At 46.1% G+C, this 19242-nt stretch overlaps 1 protein-coding gene and 1 pseudogene across 6 annotated transcripts in view; both read right to left on the bottom strand.

Annotated features, from left to right (window-relative positions):
- The window catches only part of ITGA7 (integrin subunit alpha 7), a 64084-nt gene extending 45527 nt beyond the window's left edge, over positions 1-18557 (bottom strand). For 4 of the 6 annotated variants that reach the window (XR_010793773.1, XM_066615089.1, XM_066615088.1 and 1 more), the window contains exon 1: positions 18213-18554. Coding sequence is in view for 5 of the 6 variants with exons in the window: in XM_066615089.1 (XP_066471186.1) it covers positions 18213-18388 (176 nt within the window). In the remaining variant the exon portion in view is untranslated. Of the gene's footprint in view, positions 1-18212 lie in introns of all 6 variants that reach the window. The other 2 variants (XM_066615087.1, XM_066615085.1) reach the window with 2 other exon arrangements.
- LOC136642375 (5S ribosomal RNA) lies at positions 8087-8197 on the bottom strand (annotated as a pseudogene).
- Positions 18558-19242: the final 685 nt, after the last annotated feature.

Raw genomic sequence — 19242 nt, 5'->3', positions numbered from 1 at the left:
AGCAGTAAGGAGTGGGACAAGAGGGACAATTCAAACACCCCCGCTCCAGCTGTAGCCCTACTTTCATCTAACTCTAGCTAGAAACTCCCAGATTGGTTTCCTGCTGAAATACAACAGCAGAACCAGCACCAAATTGTTTCTCTGCCTGCTCCCACTGCTGGGTAGAGGATGCCGCTTTCCCAAAAGGAAGGGAGAAAGATTTTGCAGCCATCAGGGTACATTAACATTCCCATTAAATCCCTTTTTAGGAAATATCAACCAACCATCTTTTAACATTAGTAAGCAATTGGCTTAAGAAAGGATGGTTAGCGGCCAGCATCTGTTACACCTTGTAATCAAACAGGTTATTACACATACTGTACATTTTAATTCATATACCTGGTACTTTCTCTCCCTGCAACAACTGTTCTGAACTTTGCGTTGCTCCAGGAATGGAGGAACACAGCACTAGGAAAAGGGAAAAGGGAAGATGTGGATTCTCATTCAGATGCTAAAAGAGGAAAGATCATGATCAGCACCACAGGTAAAAACAATGCAATGGGCTGAAGTAGCTGCCCCAAACAGCCAGATGCACCAACTAAGAAGTGTGCCTTAATAGCCCCTATGAAGTTGCCAGTAATCTTGGGACCCAGTTCTTGGATGGCACATTGCTTCACAAGTGCCCCATTACTGCCTAGAAGGGCTGCTTGGATGACCTGTGCAGTTGGGCCAGGCTTGATGTTTCTGCCAACGTTTTGCCTTCTCCCTACAGAGTTGCCTACAGCACTATGAAAATGGTAAGGAGGCGTTCCTTCTACCCCTGGCCCCAGCACTGCTGACCCTCTTCTTCACAACATTTTCAATTGTGACTGGGTGAGACAGGAGCTCCAGTTTCATCCCCACTGCTAAAAATCTGATTTAGGGAAGAGGGTAATTTCGAGGCAGGAAGGAGCCTGGGAGTCGGGGAGAGAGAGAGAGAGAGAGATGGTAAAAATAAACAAGAATTCACTCAAAATAACTCAGCATCCAGCATGTCCAAAAAAGGAGGGGGCCAGAAATACTTGTGCAACTGTGTGCACTGCCCCTGGGGTATCATCCATGCTAGACCCCACGAGGGACACATTGACTCCAATTGCTTTCCTCCAACACGGGAAGCCCACATCCAACCTTCCTCCCCCCCCCCCAACTTGCTGAGAAAGTAAACAGAGAGTGTGCTTTGTTTGCAGAAGGCTGCAGGTTCAATCCCTGGCAGCATCTCCAGGTAGGCCTGGGAAAGTCACCTTCTGAAACCCTGGAGAATCACTGCCAGTCAGTGCAGATGATACTGAGCTTGCTGGACCAATGGGCGGACCCAATACAAGGCAGCTTCCTAGGTTCAAGTGGAAGTCCCATCATCATGAGAGAGGCCATTTTTCCCTTCAGCCAAGTCCTGTCCAAGGTCCTCCTGCTAGGTTAGCCCTCCCATGAAGCAGCCCACCCTAGGGCAGTAGATTTTGGAGTACCATTAGCAGTATAAGCTGCTAAGTGTCTATTTAGTTAAGTCATACATTCTTACCACTACTTGCTCTGGTGGCCTTTTTTGGTGTCTTTTACCTGGGAATCTTTTCAGTAAGAGCAAGAGGGACAAGTCACAAGTATGCATTCCAATTTGAGGACTTGGCATGGGTTTCAACAGGGGCTGAGATCACTTTGAGGCATTCAAAGACTGGCTGGTGAGGCTTTGGTCAGATGCAGCATTCCCTGTAAGACAGGGGTTCTCAAACTCCCCTCCACCACAACTCACTTGTTCTGTGGCAGAGGGTGCCTTGACCCACCTCCTTCTCCAGCGCCAGCCCTCTGCAGGCTTCTGGAAGTAACCGGAGTTCACTTTCACAAACCTGGAAGTAGACATGAAGTAACTTTCCCTGATGTTTTTGGAGGCTTGCAGAAGCCATCTCAGGCCCAGTGTGGCCTTCAATTGCCTCCAGAGAGCTCCAATTTGGAGCCAATTTGGACACAAGGGCAGGTGGGAGGGCCCAACCCAGGACCTACTAGGCATTGGGTTGCAACCCACTATTCGAGAAACCCTGTAGTAAGGGGTCCAGGCCAGAATACAGACTCTGGCAGCTGTGTGGTGTCACAGCTTGTAGCAATGCTTCCTCCTGACGTTCTGCAATGACATCATCATATCATCGCTAAACTTCCAGGTTGTCAAGCTCTGTGCTGCATGGGGTTTGGCAGGGATGTGTGTGTCCTACTCAGCTGTGCACCTTCGAGGGGATACTGGTCAGAAGGTGCATCTTTTGCAGGCTCTGGGACCAGAGTTGTGTGCTATGTGGGCTCTTCAGTTTTATTTGAATGAGGGGGGCTGTAGTCAGTGGTTCACCAAAATAACTTGGATCTGTCTCTCCCCACAGCAGACCCAACAACCGAATCTCACCTGGCTTGGACCATACCTGAGTCTTGCTAGAGCACAGACTTGTGTGGACTATAAGAGTCCTCACCCCCAAAATGTCATGAGGGAGGGAATAAGACAGAATACAGGAACTTCCATCACAAATACCGGCCTGAGACAGCAAGCACAAGGGACAATAAAAAATAGCCAAAGACATGACAAGAATTATGAGTGTGTCAGCTTTGCACTGGGAATATGCAAATGAATGTAGACATTTCAGCATCCTTTGGATGGCAAGGACATGTTTGGTTTAATCCTCCTGACTCCATCCAGTCAGTGCAGCAGCATGTTAAATTGCTGAACAGGGCAAGTCATAATTCTGCCTCTACTTGTTCTCATCTGTTTACCTTTTTACTCCTGTCCTTCATCCACTGATGTGTTTTCTTTGTGATGTGGATCAGTGCCTTTCAACAGGATGTCCTTCGCCTGCCTATTCACTGGATAAATGGAACATTCATCCCAGAGCACTGAAGGCCAAACTAGACATGATGCACGATATGCTTGTAAACAGTCTCCTGTGTTTTGTTTTCTTTTGTTCTGAATGAAAAGCAGCCATGGGAGGCTGAAAATCTGATTGAAAGAACAGTGAGGGAAGGTCTGCTTAATCCTTCCCCTGTGGACATTTTTCCTACTCAGATTCCTCCTCCTGTGAGCTGTTTTTCCATCTACAGAAAGAATGCAGGGGGAAAGAGAGAAGGTAGAAACATCCTCTTGGCAAAACCCTATAAACAGGCTTACATCTTCCCCAACTTGGCAAAATTGTCAGCCCAAGGCAGGTGGGATGGGGAGGTTGAAGCAAGAAGTGCCACCCCTTCCAGAATCTTATACACTGATTTGACCTTCCTTTTCAGATGGGCTGCACTTCCAAGTTTCCAAAGCCAAAACCAGCATTTTTTTTTTCAAACTACCGAACTGTTGAAGGGAATGACAGATCCAAGATATTTTGGTGCCCGAGACAGAAAATTTAAAAAGTACCTTGTGATAGTATTCCAACTGAAAGAGTAAATTGTGAAATTCTCTCTCTCTACCTTATTTTGCTGAAATGAGAGATAGAGCAGAGAGCAAGGTTGGAATCCACCCCAGCAGCTTCCCAGAATACCTGCTCCTTTACTTTCTTATATACGCAAAAGGTTTCCATTCCTGAGGACACTGTTTACTGCTCTTTATCTGAAGGTTACAAAAGTTCTAAAATCCTGTCCCAGAAAACACAGCAATGCTTACTCCTGTAGAGTGGGATCCCCAATAATAATACCTCAGCAGTCTACGGCACATGTAATCATCAATAAAATCAGCACACGGACAACAAAATCCCCAAAGTAACAGCAGCAAAACATCAGAGGACAACAAAAATGATGTCAGAGAAAGTTCAGGAAAATAAGGTGATCTTCAACGGGCGCTTCGGTACCAAGAGGATGTGCCTGGTGAGGATTTTTCAAAGATAAAGCACCCCTCAAGAGAAGTGTCCTCAGTGAAAGGCCTGTCCCTGCATCCTTGGAGTCAGAGGAGACAGTACTGAACAAAAGATTGACCCTGTATAAGATGACCTCATGTGTTCTCCAACATCCATCAGAAGCTTGCCAGCTTGCCAGTGACACAAAACATTTAATTCTCATTTATCAGTGTAGATGGTGCTGAACATTAGGGTGAGAAGACAGACTCTGGATCAAGGGGCAGGTAAGAATGGCCAGATAGCCATAATCAGAGGAACCCACCTCATCATCAGCCCTAGAGTTTTGAAGGTCCTGCATAAAGATGCTTGGGTAAGCTATCTCCAGTCCACTGTGGAAAACAGCTACTATTTTGTGAAAAAGGACATGCCCAATAACCCAACAATTTTTGACCACTGTGCCATGGCACATTGGTGTGCCGTGAATGTCTACAGGTGTGCCGTGGGAGTTTGGGGATGGTCATGTATTAGTAGTGCTGTTGGGGGATGTGAGCCCCCCCCCTACCAGTAGCATTGCATGCCTTGTCAATTGTCAAAAAACAGATGGTGTGCCTTGACAATTTTAGTGCCTTGTCAGTGTGAAATGAAATGAAGAAAGTTTAAAGTCGCTGCACTAACCGTCTGAATGCAGGGAGCAAAATACTGAGACAGCATAAGTATGAGGTTAAAGACAGTATTTAATTAATTGCACCAGGAAATTTGTTTTATTTGCTGCTTACATTTTGATCTCTTTGCCAATCCACCCCTCCTTTTTGCCATACCTGTTGTTGTTTTTTTAAATATGTGGCTCACTTTAATCCTTTTACATCACTATCACTCACTTTTTATTGCTTTGTCTACTCAGCTTTTTCATAAACTTCCTCTAGTTTTCACTGATTTATCTGCCTGGGCCAAGTTCAGTCTGGAAGAAGTAGATTGTCATGTGTACCGAAATCCAGAATTGACCTTTAAAAGCCTTCGAGAGGCCTCAGGGTCCAATCCTAACCTGGGTCAGAGCTCTCACTGAACCCTAGAGCTGGCACTGGGTGCCGTAAATATACTGTAAAGCACATTTACAGCACTCAGCGAATAAACAGTGTTGGCGCTGGGCCTGCGCTAGTCAGGCACCAGGCCCAGCACTGGCAGAAGGAGGACATGCTGCCCGCCAGGGGTAAGTACAACCATCGGACAACAGTGCGGCCTGGGGTGGGGGAGAAAGGCAGAATGAGGGCAGGGAGAGGCTGTGGCAGGGGAAGGACCAGGGCGAGAAAATAGCCAGCGCAGACTTAAGAAACTCTATTGTGGGGCTTGGGGCTTTCCCCAGGGGAAGGGAATGAAAGGCCCATTCTCCCAAGGAGGTCTCTGGCTGCTTCCCAGAGCCTGCTAGATACAGTGGTAGCTGCTTTGGCGCTGCTGCTCCAGTAGGCACAAGAAGCTCAAGATTTGCCTGAAGGCCTAAAAATGTGACTTCTGGTTTTCTTCAAAAGACCAGAAGGAACGTTTTTAGGCCTGAGGGTGGCATTTTGCGGTCCTGGCCCTGGGCAGTACGGGGACCAGGATCACAGTTGGTGTAGAAAAACCTTAATAAAATAATTGTATCTAACTCTCACATCAAATCTGAAGACCAGGGCTAGCTAATCCAAAGGATGCAGAGGGCCCAGAGAAATCAAAGCTGTTCACATGGGAAATGGCCACTCTCCTGAGCAGCTGAAATTAAAAAAAAAAACAACAACCCAGACATAACAAGTAACAGAGGGAACCTGATCCAAACCTTCCCATCTCATCTTTGCCCTTTGCAGAGAGCACTAAGGGCATGTAGTTATTTACACTGAGCTGCTGTGTTGTCTTGGGTCAGAAAGTTTCAGCAAATCCTCTTCAGGAGAAGGAATGTAGAGAATGTTTCATGAGGATTTACAGTGGAGAAAAATAATGCAATTCACAGTTCTTTTTTACACACACAGAGGGTAATGCATCTATACAGTACTGAAAATTATTCCACTTCACAGGGGACAGTGGCTGGTAGGCAGCTTCATCTGATTCTGGGTCCAAGTGCCATGGAGAGACTCTCAAGAAGCATGGGAACAAGATGCTCCTTTGATTTCCTGGTCTGTATCAAAACCTGCTTGCAAATGTGCAAGCATGTTGCAGACATGCTGTAAGGCACATCTGTGTCGACTTGAGAGCAGGCTGCGCCAGCAGAAGGATGCATGCTGGCCTGCTCTTGCCAGATCCAGTGATGGAGGGGTAAGAAAGCGCCAGCCTGGGGAGGCCAGCACAGAGAGTTGGGGCGGGTGGGGGGAGGCTGGAACAGGGGCATTTATTTAGCTGGTGCAGGTCCACTGAGGTGACTGGGACATTACTCGGCATAAGGATACATAAGTCCCCTTACTCCAAATTGTGCTGAAGCTACCTCAAACTCTGCACTAGATACAGCACAGGTCAGTTGGCCTTCCTGTTCCAGCAAGGGTTAGGACTGGGTTGTTATCCTCAGCTGGTAGATAGATATACTGTTCACATTCACCCATGTGTATATATAATATCGACCAACTGAAGATAACACTTCACCAGCGGATGAAGTGGGCTTTTGTCCAGAAAAATGCATGCCACAAATCAATCTGTTAACCTTTAAGATGCTACAAGACTCATTATTATTATTATTAACAGTATTTATATACCGTTTTTAACAAAACTTTAGAGCTGTCATTTTCAACCTTTTTCAGCTCATGGCACACTGACAAGGCATTAAAATTGTCAAGGCACACTACCAGTTTTTTACTTACATTAAATTACTACATTACAATTAATTTTTAATTAATATAATTAATACAATTAAATCATTACATGACAAAGGGCACAATCCTAACCAGGTCTACTCAGAAGTAAGTCCTATTTTATTCAATGGGGCTTACTCTCAGGAAAGTCTGGTTAGGATTGCAGCCAAAGACTCACAAGAAGTTTGGAGAGTATGAAGTTTGGAGAATATGCGATTCTGGAAAGGAGGAAAAATGTTGTTGTTAAAGTGTAATGCCAGAAAGTGCTGGCAAAGAGAGGTCAGACTGAGCACATAGGAGAGCTGTGGGGTGAGGGGCAATGAAGAGACATGAGTGAAACAACTGCAGGGTTCAGCTGGAGTGGGGGGAAGAGAGAACTTGAAGCAAGTGATTCTGAACCTTTGGAAGGTGTGGAGGAGTGAAGGGAGGGACAGTAAGAGAGGTGCTGGCTACGATTATGAGATTTGGGGGGGGATGTGCCTGTGGGAGGGAGTGGGGTGGGGAGAAGTGCCAATTGCCTGCTCCTGTATTTAAGAAAAGAGTGCGACCAAAAGCCCGATTCTAGGCATGTCTACTCAGAAGTAAGCCCCACTATAGTCAATGGAGCTTACTCCCAGGTAAGTGTGGATAGGACTGTGGCCCAACACCCTTCCCCTAAAAGGCAAAAGACAAGGCAGGGAGGGTTGCTTTGGGGAATTGCAGGCAAACTGTGGCACCAGGACCCTTTTAGCCAGTCAGTTCTTGGGCTGGTGGCCTCAGCAAACTCGCTCGCTTCCTACCTGCTTGCCTGCTCCTGCCTCCCTCCTTCTCACACTGGACCTCTCTGCCTGGACTTGAGACCCAATCCTAGGCTTGTCTACTCAGAAGTAAGCCCCATAATAGTCAACAGGGCTTACTCCCAGGTAAATGGAGATTGGGTTGCAGCTCAGAAACAATTTTATCTGGAGCAGCAGGAGATGCAAAGCAGCCACAGCTGCTCCTTTTTCACCGGCTGCCGCCTGAGGGTCAAAGCAGCCGCTTCTCCTCCTTGCGCAGCTGCTGCCTGCCACCTCTCATCCTATGGCACACCTGAGACTGCCTTGCGGCACACCAGCGTGCCGTGGCACAGCGGTTGAAAACCGCTGCTTTAGAGGGTTTTGTTGCAACAGGCTAACATGTCAACTCCCTGACAGTGTAAATAGTCTTTCACCCGCTTCCTGATAGGTGTAACATGTATTAAGAAGTATGTATTTGTGGGTTCTCAACAGCCAACCACCAAAGAGCTCACACAGGGAGCCGAGAGCACCAAAGTACCCTTGCAGCACATTCCTTCCATGTCTGATCAGCCTCTGAGTCATAGTGAGCAGGACTGCGGGTAGAGGGCAGGCCTGGCACCTTCTCTGCCTGCTGGCTAGCAGGTGTTTCTTTGACCTGCAAGGAAAAGAGCAAGCCCATAATGGCTGGCAACCTTCAGTCTTGAAAGACTATGGTATAAGCCTACAGCACCCGGTATTCCCAGGTGGTCTCCCATCCAAGTACGAACCAGGCCTGACCCTGCTTAGTTTCCGAGATCAGACGAGATTGGGCATGTGCAGGGTAGCAGCTGGACCAAACCGATTCCACATTCCCATTTCTGCTGTCACATGTATGTGGAGTACTGGCTGGCTGCACTCATTTTGGAGGTAGTGGCATTGCAATGATGCCTTGGGCCAAAAGCAAAACCAGCTCTCCTTTATTTAAAAGGGAGGGGGGCATTTCCATATATCCAGAGCCTTTTCATTGAGCAGTAATGATGTAGAACTGCACATTGTAGCCAATACTACATGACAGGGAAGAGGGAAGCTCTCAGAGATCATATGACTGTGCACAGCCAGCTCATATAAGAGTAAAATAGCCATTTGGGGAGTTTAGAAAATAAGAGCAAGATAGCAAAGGTTTTAAATAAAACAAACAATGAATTATATAGTGCCAGTCCACTCATGCTCCACCAAATGGCAGGCAAGGTTCTATATGTAAAAATGATGCAATAAACCCATGTTAAAACTACCTAAAAAGCCATTGTAATCTGGTGTGTGTATATTTGCATTCATGCATAAGAATTTTATTCATTTTTGGCACACATGCTATGGGTTAGACCAGTGGTTCTCACACATTTAGCACCAGGACCCACTTTTTGGAATGGGAATCTGTCATGACGCACCAGAAATGATGTCATGACCAGAAATGAAATCATCAAGCAGGAAAATTTTTAACAATTCTAGGCTGCAATCCCACCCACACTTGCCCAGGCGTAAGTCCCATTTACTATCATTATTAAAAGAATATACATAGTAGCTTGTTAAAAGTACAGGTCTGTAATTTCCCCAAATGCAATCACATACCATGGTGGCATAAAGTCTAATATATTAAAAATAAAATATTGACATGAATGGGGACCCACCTGAAATTGGCTCATGACCCACCTAGTGGGTCCCAACCCACAGTTTGAGAAACACTGGGTTAGACAGATTTCCCATTTCCAATTGGACTATTGATTTTGGTTGCTTTTGAATAAGTGTGTGTGTGTGTGTGTGTGTGTGTGTGTGTGTGTGTGTGTGTGTGAGAGAGAGAGAGAGAGAGAGAGAGAGATGGAAGAAGCTTCCTGGGTAAGCTGGATGGGGATTTATTTCACCCCCTGGGAGGCTCATGGTGATTGGAACATATGTGTGCATGAGCTGGTGTGGGGGGCGGCGGAAGGAGCTGAGGACTTGGGCATCATTGTTCAAATATCCCATTAGTGATTCTATGTGCAGTCAATGGCTCAAGGAGTTGTGCTATAAATATTCAGCAGGGCATCCATTAATTCCAAACAACCCCTTTTAGTACTATGCTGCCCTTGCCTGGGATTGCTGAGTAGGAAGTAAAAGTGATATTTCCTCCAGATTTCCCTGTGCAGAAAACAGTATGGTTCAGGAAAATGCATAAGAGCTGTGTGCATATCATCATGTGCAGTAATTCCACATATTTTTTCATTATATGTACAGGTACGTTATATGTTATTTCATATACTGAAGAGCAGTAATTACTTGGAAAAGAGGTATCTTGACTTGTCACTCTTGGCAGTCTACAAACAGCTCCTGTGTGTTTTCCTGCACTGGAATGTTTTCTGTGTAGGCAAATTGTAATGCCTGAAGCAGCCCTAAAGATCAGGGGATCAAAATCCAAAAATAATAGATGTTACGGTTAAATGCATCCCAATTCCCGAGAAAGGGACCAATTCCAGCCACAACACTACTCAAATTTTGGCTTCCTTTGGAGGAAAGATCATTGAAGACAGATGATGTCTTTGTAATATTTGGTTTATTTACAAATATATAAATTTAGCATCAGCTGGAGGCAAGTAGTACATACATTCCTACAAGCAAGGGCTGTGTGACCTGGAGTGCTGCCATGGCTATCGCCTCTGTCATGGCACTCAAGAAAAAAAATGTAAAAGCTCCTTACCATGTGGCTTCATCAAACTCAGAAGTGCAAGACCTCCGGTTTTATTTGAAGGGACAATGTGAACGAGCTCCTTCATTCACTCTGTCCCTGTGCATAAAGCCTGAAGTTCTGCACTTTTGGCTCTAAGGAAAAAAGCACAAGGAGAAAGGTCAGGAGGAATCTGCTTTTTGCTCAGGTGAGTGAGAACTGGATCACTGCAGTTCATGTCAGCAGTGCGCTAGAAGGAGGGCTGACATGGAAAAGACAACCACCAAAATTGTGACAGTAGCTCTAAATGCTTGTAAGTGGAATGACTCCTTTGATGAGGCAGTTCTTGGTGTTTGAGCACACAACTGGAAGTGAGAGAGGTAACACCTATGAAAAGATATGATGTGGTACAAGATTATGTCCCCTCATGTTCCTCCTTCCTCCATGCTCCATCTCCTATTCCAGCTTCCTCTGCCAGGTGGACCAAGAGGGATATCAGTGTAGGGAAGGTTCCCACCCTTCCTCCATTGCAATTACCACTGGAAATCCTTTTACAGTGTACAGTTCATTGTCCCAATAGTACAATTTGTTAACTCAGAACAACTAGAAATAGTGCTGGTCATATCAAGGAGATCAACATGATGTTTGATAGCATGCCACCCTTCTCCCATATGTACTCCCTCATGAATTGAGATCACATCCTTCTCGTCACCACCCTCAGAGTTGTTCTAAGAGGGCAGTGTGCCAGATCCACTCTCCTGTCTCCTTCAGGAAGGGAATGAAAACATTTTAATTTCACTGGGCCTTTGATATCTAAGTCACAGGGAGGTGACGTTTTTTGTTGTTTGTAATTTAGGTGTTGCCTGCTGCTTTGATTATTTATTTATTTATCTGCCGCATTCATCTCCCAATTTTCTATTTTAAAAAAATATTTCACATCAGTTTAGAAATAACAATCCAGTTGAAACAATAACATCCAATAAAAGCAGCAGATGATGCAAACAAACAAAAAAAAGCAAGGCAATGCAGCAAAAATGTATGTCACTCAATTCAAAGTCTTTAAAAAAAAATAAAAGGTTAAGTCTTGATTTGATGTCTGGAGAACAGCCATGCTGGTGCCTTCCAACCCTGCCTGGGGAGAATGTTCCATAAACAGGAGGCTGTCACTGGAAACATTCTATCCGAGGCTACTGCCTTCCTAACTTCTGATGACGGGGCACAGGCACAGGAGAGCCTCAGAAGCACAGCTTCTTAGGAGAGAAGGTGGCCCTCAGTTACACTTCTCCCAAGTGGTTTAGCAATTTAAAGGTCAAAACCAGAACCTAGAACTGTGCCCAGAAATGCACAGGCAGATCTTTCAACTGATGGATCCTTCTTTGGACATGTTTTAAAATAGGTGATTAGATTCAGAAAATATGTTTCATTGTTTTCAATGTGACTTTTTCCAGTTGTTGAATTTTTATTGTGCACTGCTTTGGAGACACTGTTGAAAAGCCAAATATAAATCTGGAAGCAAACACAGGATGTTGCAAATGAAAATACTGTAGTTCTGATATTTAGTGCAACTATAGATGTCATCATCCCAAACAGAACAAGTAGGAGAGATCATTGTTTAAGGGTGCAATCCTATCCACTTTCCAGTGCTGATGTAGCCATGCCAATGGAGTGTGCACTGCACCCTGTGGTGCGGCAGTCATGGAAGCCTCCTCAAGGCAAGGGAATGTCTGTTCCCTTACTTTGGGGCTGCATTGCGGCTGCATCGGCACTGGAAAGTTGGATAGGATTGGGCCTTAAATGTAGTATCCGCCATACCTATCTGCTGCAAAGGAATATAGAATGGCCACATCTCTCAGAATGAAATAAGCATCCCAGGGCAAACCGGATGGAAAGAGTAGTTGAGTTATAGAGGAATTCAACATGCAGACATTACAAAAGAAGAAAGAGCAGGTGATATTAACTGGAAGAGCAGAATGAAATGGGGTAAGGAGTATAAGCTGAGTCATTGTGAGAAAAGACATTATTTGAACCTTCCCAAAGTACAACCAAGGTCAAAGAGACACAGCTCACAGTTGCTGACAGCATGATAGGACTAAGCCAGGGATGTCCAAACTTTTTGGCAGGAGGGCCACATCATCTCTCTGACACTGTGTCCGGTGCAGGGGGGAAAAAAAGAATTAATTTACATTTCAAATTATAATAAATTTACATAAATGAATATATTAGAGATGTAACTTATATAAACAAATGAAGGTCTTGCAATAGCTCAAGGCCTATAAATGGCTCGCACAAAGCAAGGCCAGTCTTTCCTTTGCTGCCGCTGCTGCATCACAGATATGAAACAGCAAGTAGTAGAGGGAGCCCTCGTCCCACAGCTCACACGAGAGGTCAAACAGTTGGCTGTCATGCTGAGGCCAGCATGGGCTCCAGCAGTTCTCCAGAGGGCCAGGGCTCATTGGAGACTGGGGGCTTCCTGAGGGCCAGATTGAGAGTCCTCAAGGGCTGCAAATGGCCCCCAGGCTGGGGTTTGAGCACCCCTGGACTAATCCAATCAAAAGAAGCCATATGTATACACCAAGTACTTTAGGGTTTCAAAGGAAAGAAGGGTTCTGATGAGTAATTGTGTGTGTGTGTGTGTGTGTGTGTGTGTGTGTGTGTGTGTGTGTGTGAAAAATAGGAAGCTGCCCATCGGTCCTCAATAAAAGTAACCCACTTGTGAAAGAGATGTGGGGTGGGCATTTGGCAAGGAGCTTTGTTCACTGATTTTAACCAAAATCAAAACAGAAGAGAAAGAAAGGAGAAGCTTATGACTCCCCAAGAAACTGCCTGTGTCTCCCTTAGGGATTCCTTAGGCAGGGATGATGGATGACTCATGGGTAGATCTGGCCCCTGAAACAATTTTATCTGGCAGTCCTACAACATTTTAATCATTTTAATGTAAGCCGCCTTGAGTGTCCTGTACCGGGACTGAAAGGTGGGAAATAAATAAATAAATAATCAAGATACAGTTTTTAAAAGCTTGTCCACAGTTTCAATCATAATGAAAAGAAAAAAAATATTTTAGGAGTTGAAAAAGTCTATATCTTATAGAGATAAGTCTATATCTTATAGAAAGTTACATCTGTCTATGACTTAAAATACCCTTGTTATCCCTGAGTATATGTGCTCATGGATGACCTACCTGCACTCCCTATTACAAAGGTGACTGCTTGCCTCTTGCATCATGCTGATGCTAACATGAGGTCATGATGGATTTCTGAGATGTTTGGGTGTCTCAGAAGTATAGTAGGACACAAACAAGGCCCAACCCTTCTCCTGACCTTGGAGCTAAGGGGGAAATCATCCTCTCAGTTGTGCTGTGCTCTTGAGGTCCTCAGTGCCACTGTAGCACAACATCTGGGATAAGCTGCCCCCCTTTCCAGCTCCAAGCTCAAGAGGAAGGCAGGAGTTCATTCTCTTGTTGGAGAAACAGGATAATGAGAGAATGTTCCTATTTAAGCAGCAAGGCACAGAAAAGCTCAAGGCTGCTACTGGTTGCACCTGTTCCTGTCCAGACTGTAGATGGGAAGATGGCTGGTGCATTACACAGTGAGGGTGGCACAGGTCCAGGGCTGGCCTAGCCATGAAGCAAACAATGCAACCCTCTCATGGGTGACAGGTGGCAGGGGGAGCAGCAGAATCACCACTGCCTACCTGTAGCCCACTGTGGACCGAGCCACACTGATTCACTTCTGCTTCCTTATCTACCTTCCTTCTTCCATTGTGCAGTCCCTTTCGAAACCTAAAGGGACCATATGAGGAAGGCACATGATGAGTGGGAGTGGTGTCACTGGGGGGGGTGACAGCAAGACCAAGGTCCTGGGGGGCGGGCACATGGGGAGTGGGAGGCGGGGCTGAGCTGGCAGTTATGCCGGATTCCAGCCCCCATTCCCAGGGAGTTCAGAGTGGCTTCAAGCTGTTCTGCTCTCCTTGGACTTGTGCCACCTCAGGAGGTGGTGCAAGTCTGAGGAGACCCATAGGGGCCAGGGTGCCTTATCGGAAGGTAAGGGGAAAAGTTCCCCCTTACCTCTGGCTCAGCCACTTTGGGTCCCTATCCTGTGCTGGATACGGCACAAGCCTCTTGACCTGCCTGTTCCAGCGCAGGATAGGATTGTGCCCTTAGTGATGCCACTGCATTTAGGCTGTGCATATGATATTGTAATTTATTCTGCATGGTCTGATACAGGAGGAGGTCCATCATGGGGGGACGCAATGAGCTATTGTACTGGGAAACACAAGCCCTACTGATGCCTCTGTGAGTGGGTAGGAATGCTATGATGAAAGCTCTGTTTTTCTCCTAATTTTTGCCAAGTTTTCCTTATTTTTGGATTATCCTAACTCCCCAGAGGTTCCTGTGCAGGTTTCAGCAGATAGAAGTGGCTGGAACATCCTCCCACAGCAGACTTTTTTCCTTTGCTCGAAACTCTCTTATCAAGCAACCACGTGCATCTTTGAATTTGAGACATTCCCCCCTGGGATTCAGTGTTGTTCTTGGAAGGGGGTTTCCCAGATGCTCTGCCTGCCTGGTGTCTGTAGCCTGGGATGGTGACAGCAGTTAGAAACTGCCACTTTCCTCCTACTCCCTGTTCATCAACAGATCTAGTCAGAAAGGTACCCAGGAGCTGTGGCACCCAGGGTGGTGACGTCATGTCATGCAACATCATCTTGTCAGTTCCAGAAGTGGCTTTCAGGAGTGCTTCAAGGCCTGTGAACCCCTTCCTTGGCCCTGGTGGGCACCACAAGGCATCGCAGAAGCATTTCGAAAGCACTGAAACAGCGATGAATTGTGGAGCATTCCAGGGTCCAGGAAGGGGGTTGCAGGCCTCAGCATGACCAGGAACTGTCTTCTGGAAGCGCCAGAAACACCAGAAGATGGACCCTCTTTGCCTCATCTTCTTCCCTGTGACTTCCCTCCCTTGGAGTTGCGGGGGAGCCTCACTGTCTACCATGTAAGTCTGCTCCTGGACAGCACCCCCTTTCAAGTGGTGACTAGGGCAGGTATCCCTACCTGCCACACTCTAGATCTAACAAAGGGAAAGCAGGGAGCAGGATGATGTGTGTGCATGCTAAGCACTAAGCATTGCTTCCCTTGGTTAGCCTGCCTTCTCCAGCTATTCCCTAACAGAAGCAGATTATCACTACCCATGCTTGAAAAAACTGTGCAGGCAGCAGCAATCCATTTCACCATTGCCATCATCCATTTCACCATTGCCATTTCACCATTGCCACTGGCTATCATTGCCATTTCACTCACCTCTCTCCTTCCCCACACAGTCCCTTAAAGTTAAGGGACTGCACCAGGAAGGAGTGGTGTAAGCAAGTGGGGAAGCAGAAACTTACCTGGCCCCTTCCTTTTTGCTCCTTTAAAGAAAACAGAAAGCGCTGTGCATGCTGAACCACACTTCCCAGCATGGCCCACACGTCCTGCCTTGACTAAAAGGATCACACAGAAAGGAACACAGTAAGTAACTTTTTTTTCTTTTATGACAGCAGATCCAGCAGGTTTGGCCATCCCTGCACATGGCTGATATACTGTATTACATGTGCATTGGACATATACGAATCTTCAAGGACAGAACTGTATAGAATTATGATTTCAAAACCATCCTCCTTGCTAGACATCTGCAAGAGGGATCTGAAGGCCTTAGGAGTGGACCTCAACAAGTGGGAAACCCTGGCCTCTGAGCAGCCCGCTTAGAGGCAGGCTGTGCAGCATGGCCTTTCCCAGTTTGAAAAGACACTTGGCCAACAGTCTGAGGCAAAGAGGCAAAGAAGGAAGGCCCATAGCCAGGGAGACAGGCCAGGGACACACTACACTTGCTCCCGGTGTGGAAGGGATTGTCACTCCCAAATTGGCCTTTTCAGCCACACTAGACGCTGTTCCAGAACCACCATTCAGAGCGCAATACCATAGTCTTTCGAGACTGAAGGTTGCCAACAACTGCCTCCTTGCTAGAAGATCACCATTTCCTTTCAGATATCTACCGCATTTTTGGTGCGACAACCAAAAGGAGCATCATTAATTTTATCTGAAGTGTTCATGACAGAGATGGGACTTGAAAGCTGGTCTTCAGGAGCTCAGGTTCGCCAACCATTGACCCACACTGCTAAATAGTAGTGGTAGTACTATTCCTTTCTCTGCTGTCCAGGATCATATCTTGAAAAATGGCCCTGCGCCAACAAATTCTAGCTATTCCAACAGAAAATGTGGGAGTCTACTGAGGAATCTGACCTTAAAGAATTGTTACTCAACTTGTGAAGATTAAACAGCTGTCACTCTGGGGCCATTCCCTCTCACAATGCACTTCCTACTTGCAGTGGTTGCCAGTGCCCAGTCTTGTTTCTTTATAAAAATCATAAATAGATGTCTTGGTCTATTAGAAAAAAATCAAGGAAAAGTAATATCTTTATTGAAATGTTTCAGCAGGTCCTCCTTTAGCTTGTGGATATGTTTCTTAGCACATGAAACACACATGAAAACAAGGTGGCTGGACCCAGGGTGCCAGCAGCCACCACAAGCAACAGAAAAACGTGCAGTAGTCGATCAGGAGGGAGAGCAGAAGAGGCAGAGGACGAAAGGTTGGGCCCAAGAGGCTCAGCGGGACTGATGTGGCCCATAGGCTGAGTATTGAAGTAAGGGGCTTAGGAGTGTGTGCACAGCTATTAGGAGAAAACATACTGTGTGATTCCCTCAGGGCTAGGTTAGAGGGCAGGCAGTGCCTAGATCACTACAATTCCATAGTAGCAAAGCATGTGAGGAATCAAACACTTAAGAGAGTCATCAGAATTCCCCCACTCCTCCCAATTAAAGGCAGATAATCTCACACTAGTCATCTGGGACTACAAGCCTCCTATCTGAGCTGCTGGCCCAGAGTTCCTAATGCATTTGCAAAACCGCCATGATGAGAGGTTAATACATTCATGACCTGGCTCTTCTGTGCGTGAGCCACATGGCCAGCATTCCCTCTGCTCAAAATGCTGTGGCTCTCATATACAAAGCACAGTGCGAGAGAGAACTCAGTTATGCCAGCTAAGCTCTATGAGCTTCAGTACAGCGCAGTGATTTTGTCTTTACCCTGGAGAAAATTAGGAGAATAATAATTGGTGGGTGATTCTACATGTACATGCTGAGAATCAAAGATTAGGTTCCATCCCTAGCCTGATGGCAGTTGGTGATTGGTTATGAATTCATCCCTGGGAAAAAGAGAGTCCAAATTCAGGAATGATTAAGCTAAAAGCACAGAATGAGTCTGCATTCATCTTTGGAAAGTGATCAGAATCTGACCTTTCATATTTCTAACAGGAGGCTGAAAGGGGGGGGGGGGAACGGGACAACCCAGGTTTCTTTCCAGAAAATAGCTCACATGCATGGAAGAAGAAATTATTTCAGAATACAGCATACCCCGTCAGTTCATTAGTGAAATTCCTAGGAGTGGTTGAGGGGGCTGCAGCGAAAGGATAAATAGCCCATTAGGACAATAGTTCACAACACAATAATGTGGCAACTCTGGCAACACACACTGCAGGTCAAAGATTCCCCTTCCTCTCAAGAAATATTTAGGGTTGGGCAGCAGAGAATGTAACCAGGGCTTGTATGTGGGTCCACCTTTCCACTTTGCAAATAATGCATTAAAAGCATCATAAGAATGGAATTTCAAAAAATAATAAACACCCACCGCAGGGTCAAAGGAAACAACATGTTACCATCATGAAGCACCTCCACAAACCCCAACCACGGCCAAAGCACAGGGCAGGGAAGGTGCACCTTGTAAATAACCCAGCAGAGGCACAGAAAATATTCCAGATCACACAATTCACATATTTCAGTCCCAAAGAGGAAGACTCACACAATGTGTTTTAACTGTGACAACCAGGGGATTCAGCAGAGACTGTAGCATTCTCTCTCACACACATATACAGAGTCTCAAAGCCTGCAATTGATTAGCTGAATGGAGAAGACCTCTTGGTAGAATCCGTGATCATTCTGATCAAGTTGACTCTCCTGACTAAGGAGCTTTGCATGTGCAAATCCTTCACTAGCGCACCACACCACCCTGATGCATCGCCCCTTCCGACTCACCATCCAAGGTGAAATTCCAAGGGGCAGAGTCATGTTGCAAAGCAGGGAATAACTCACCAGCTGACAGGTTGTGGTCTGAGCTGCTGGTGCAGCGCCACCGAGAAGCCAAAGAAGCTGCCGTTGTCTCCGTACTTGAGGATGGTTTCAGTCACATCAAGATTAAAGGCTGAACAACTCTCCAGGAGGTAGAGGCTAAGGCAGGACAGACCCAAGTAGAGTGCCCCAGCAGTCATGCTTGGTGGCTGCAGCCCGGCACGATACTTGGCACTGCAGCTTCAACTCTTCCCAGCCTTCCCCCAGGCTGGGAGGCTTCAGGCAGTTGCTTGGCTCTGTCACACGCCCTCTCACTCTCTTTGCCTGCCCAGCCTGCGCTCCAGATTGTAAAAATCCTCAGGCAACCTTGCCTCACATCTCTTCCCACTCCTCCCCTCCTCCCCCCCCCATTCTGTATTGCAGCTAGGAGGAGCAAACACGCCCCCTTCCTACAATCTACTACTGCACATGATGGAGACAGAAGGAAAAAGAGAAGCAGGGGTGACCAACCCAGAGGTCACAGATCCAAATCTCAGCAGGGTTGGTCCCAAAAGTCAAACCCTTGACCTGGCAGAAATAGGGAAGGAGGACAAAGATGGGTGACTGGTGCCCCCCCCCAATACCAACAGTCACACTAGATCCCCTTAATATGGGCATAATGATATTTACCTTACAAAGTTGTTGTAAGGATTACAACAAAGAACCCATGCAACATCAAATGGGTTCTGAATGCTGGAGAGGACTATAGAAATGCTAAGTGTTGTGATTACAGCCACTGTAGTGTAGTGGTTGGAGAGCCAGATTCAAACTCCTGCACAGTCGTGAAGCTCACCGGGTAACTATGAGTCAGTCAGCATCTCTCAGCCTAAGTGGGGTGAACACATGTCATAACAGCAAAAGAGGACAAGACACCCCAAAATGTAGGACATCCAAGAAAAATGTGGCACATGATAAAAGCTAAAAGCACTGGTATAGCATTTCATGTGGTTAATTTAAACAGTATATTACTTATTATTAAATTTAAAACTACATTACATATAATTCATTAATTTCA

Source organism: Tiliqua scincoides, chromosome 2 (genome assembly GCF_035046505.1).
Source record: "Tiliqua scincoides isolate rTilSci1 chromosome 2, rTilSci1.hap2, whole genome shotgun sequence".
NCBI lineage: Eukaryota > Metazoa > Chordata > Lepidosauria > Squamata > Scincidae > Tiliqua > Tiliqua scincoides.
The sequence above is the reverse complement of the archived record's forward strand: the minus strand, read 5'-3'. Positions and strand labels throughout refer to the sequence as shown.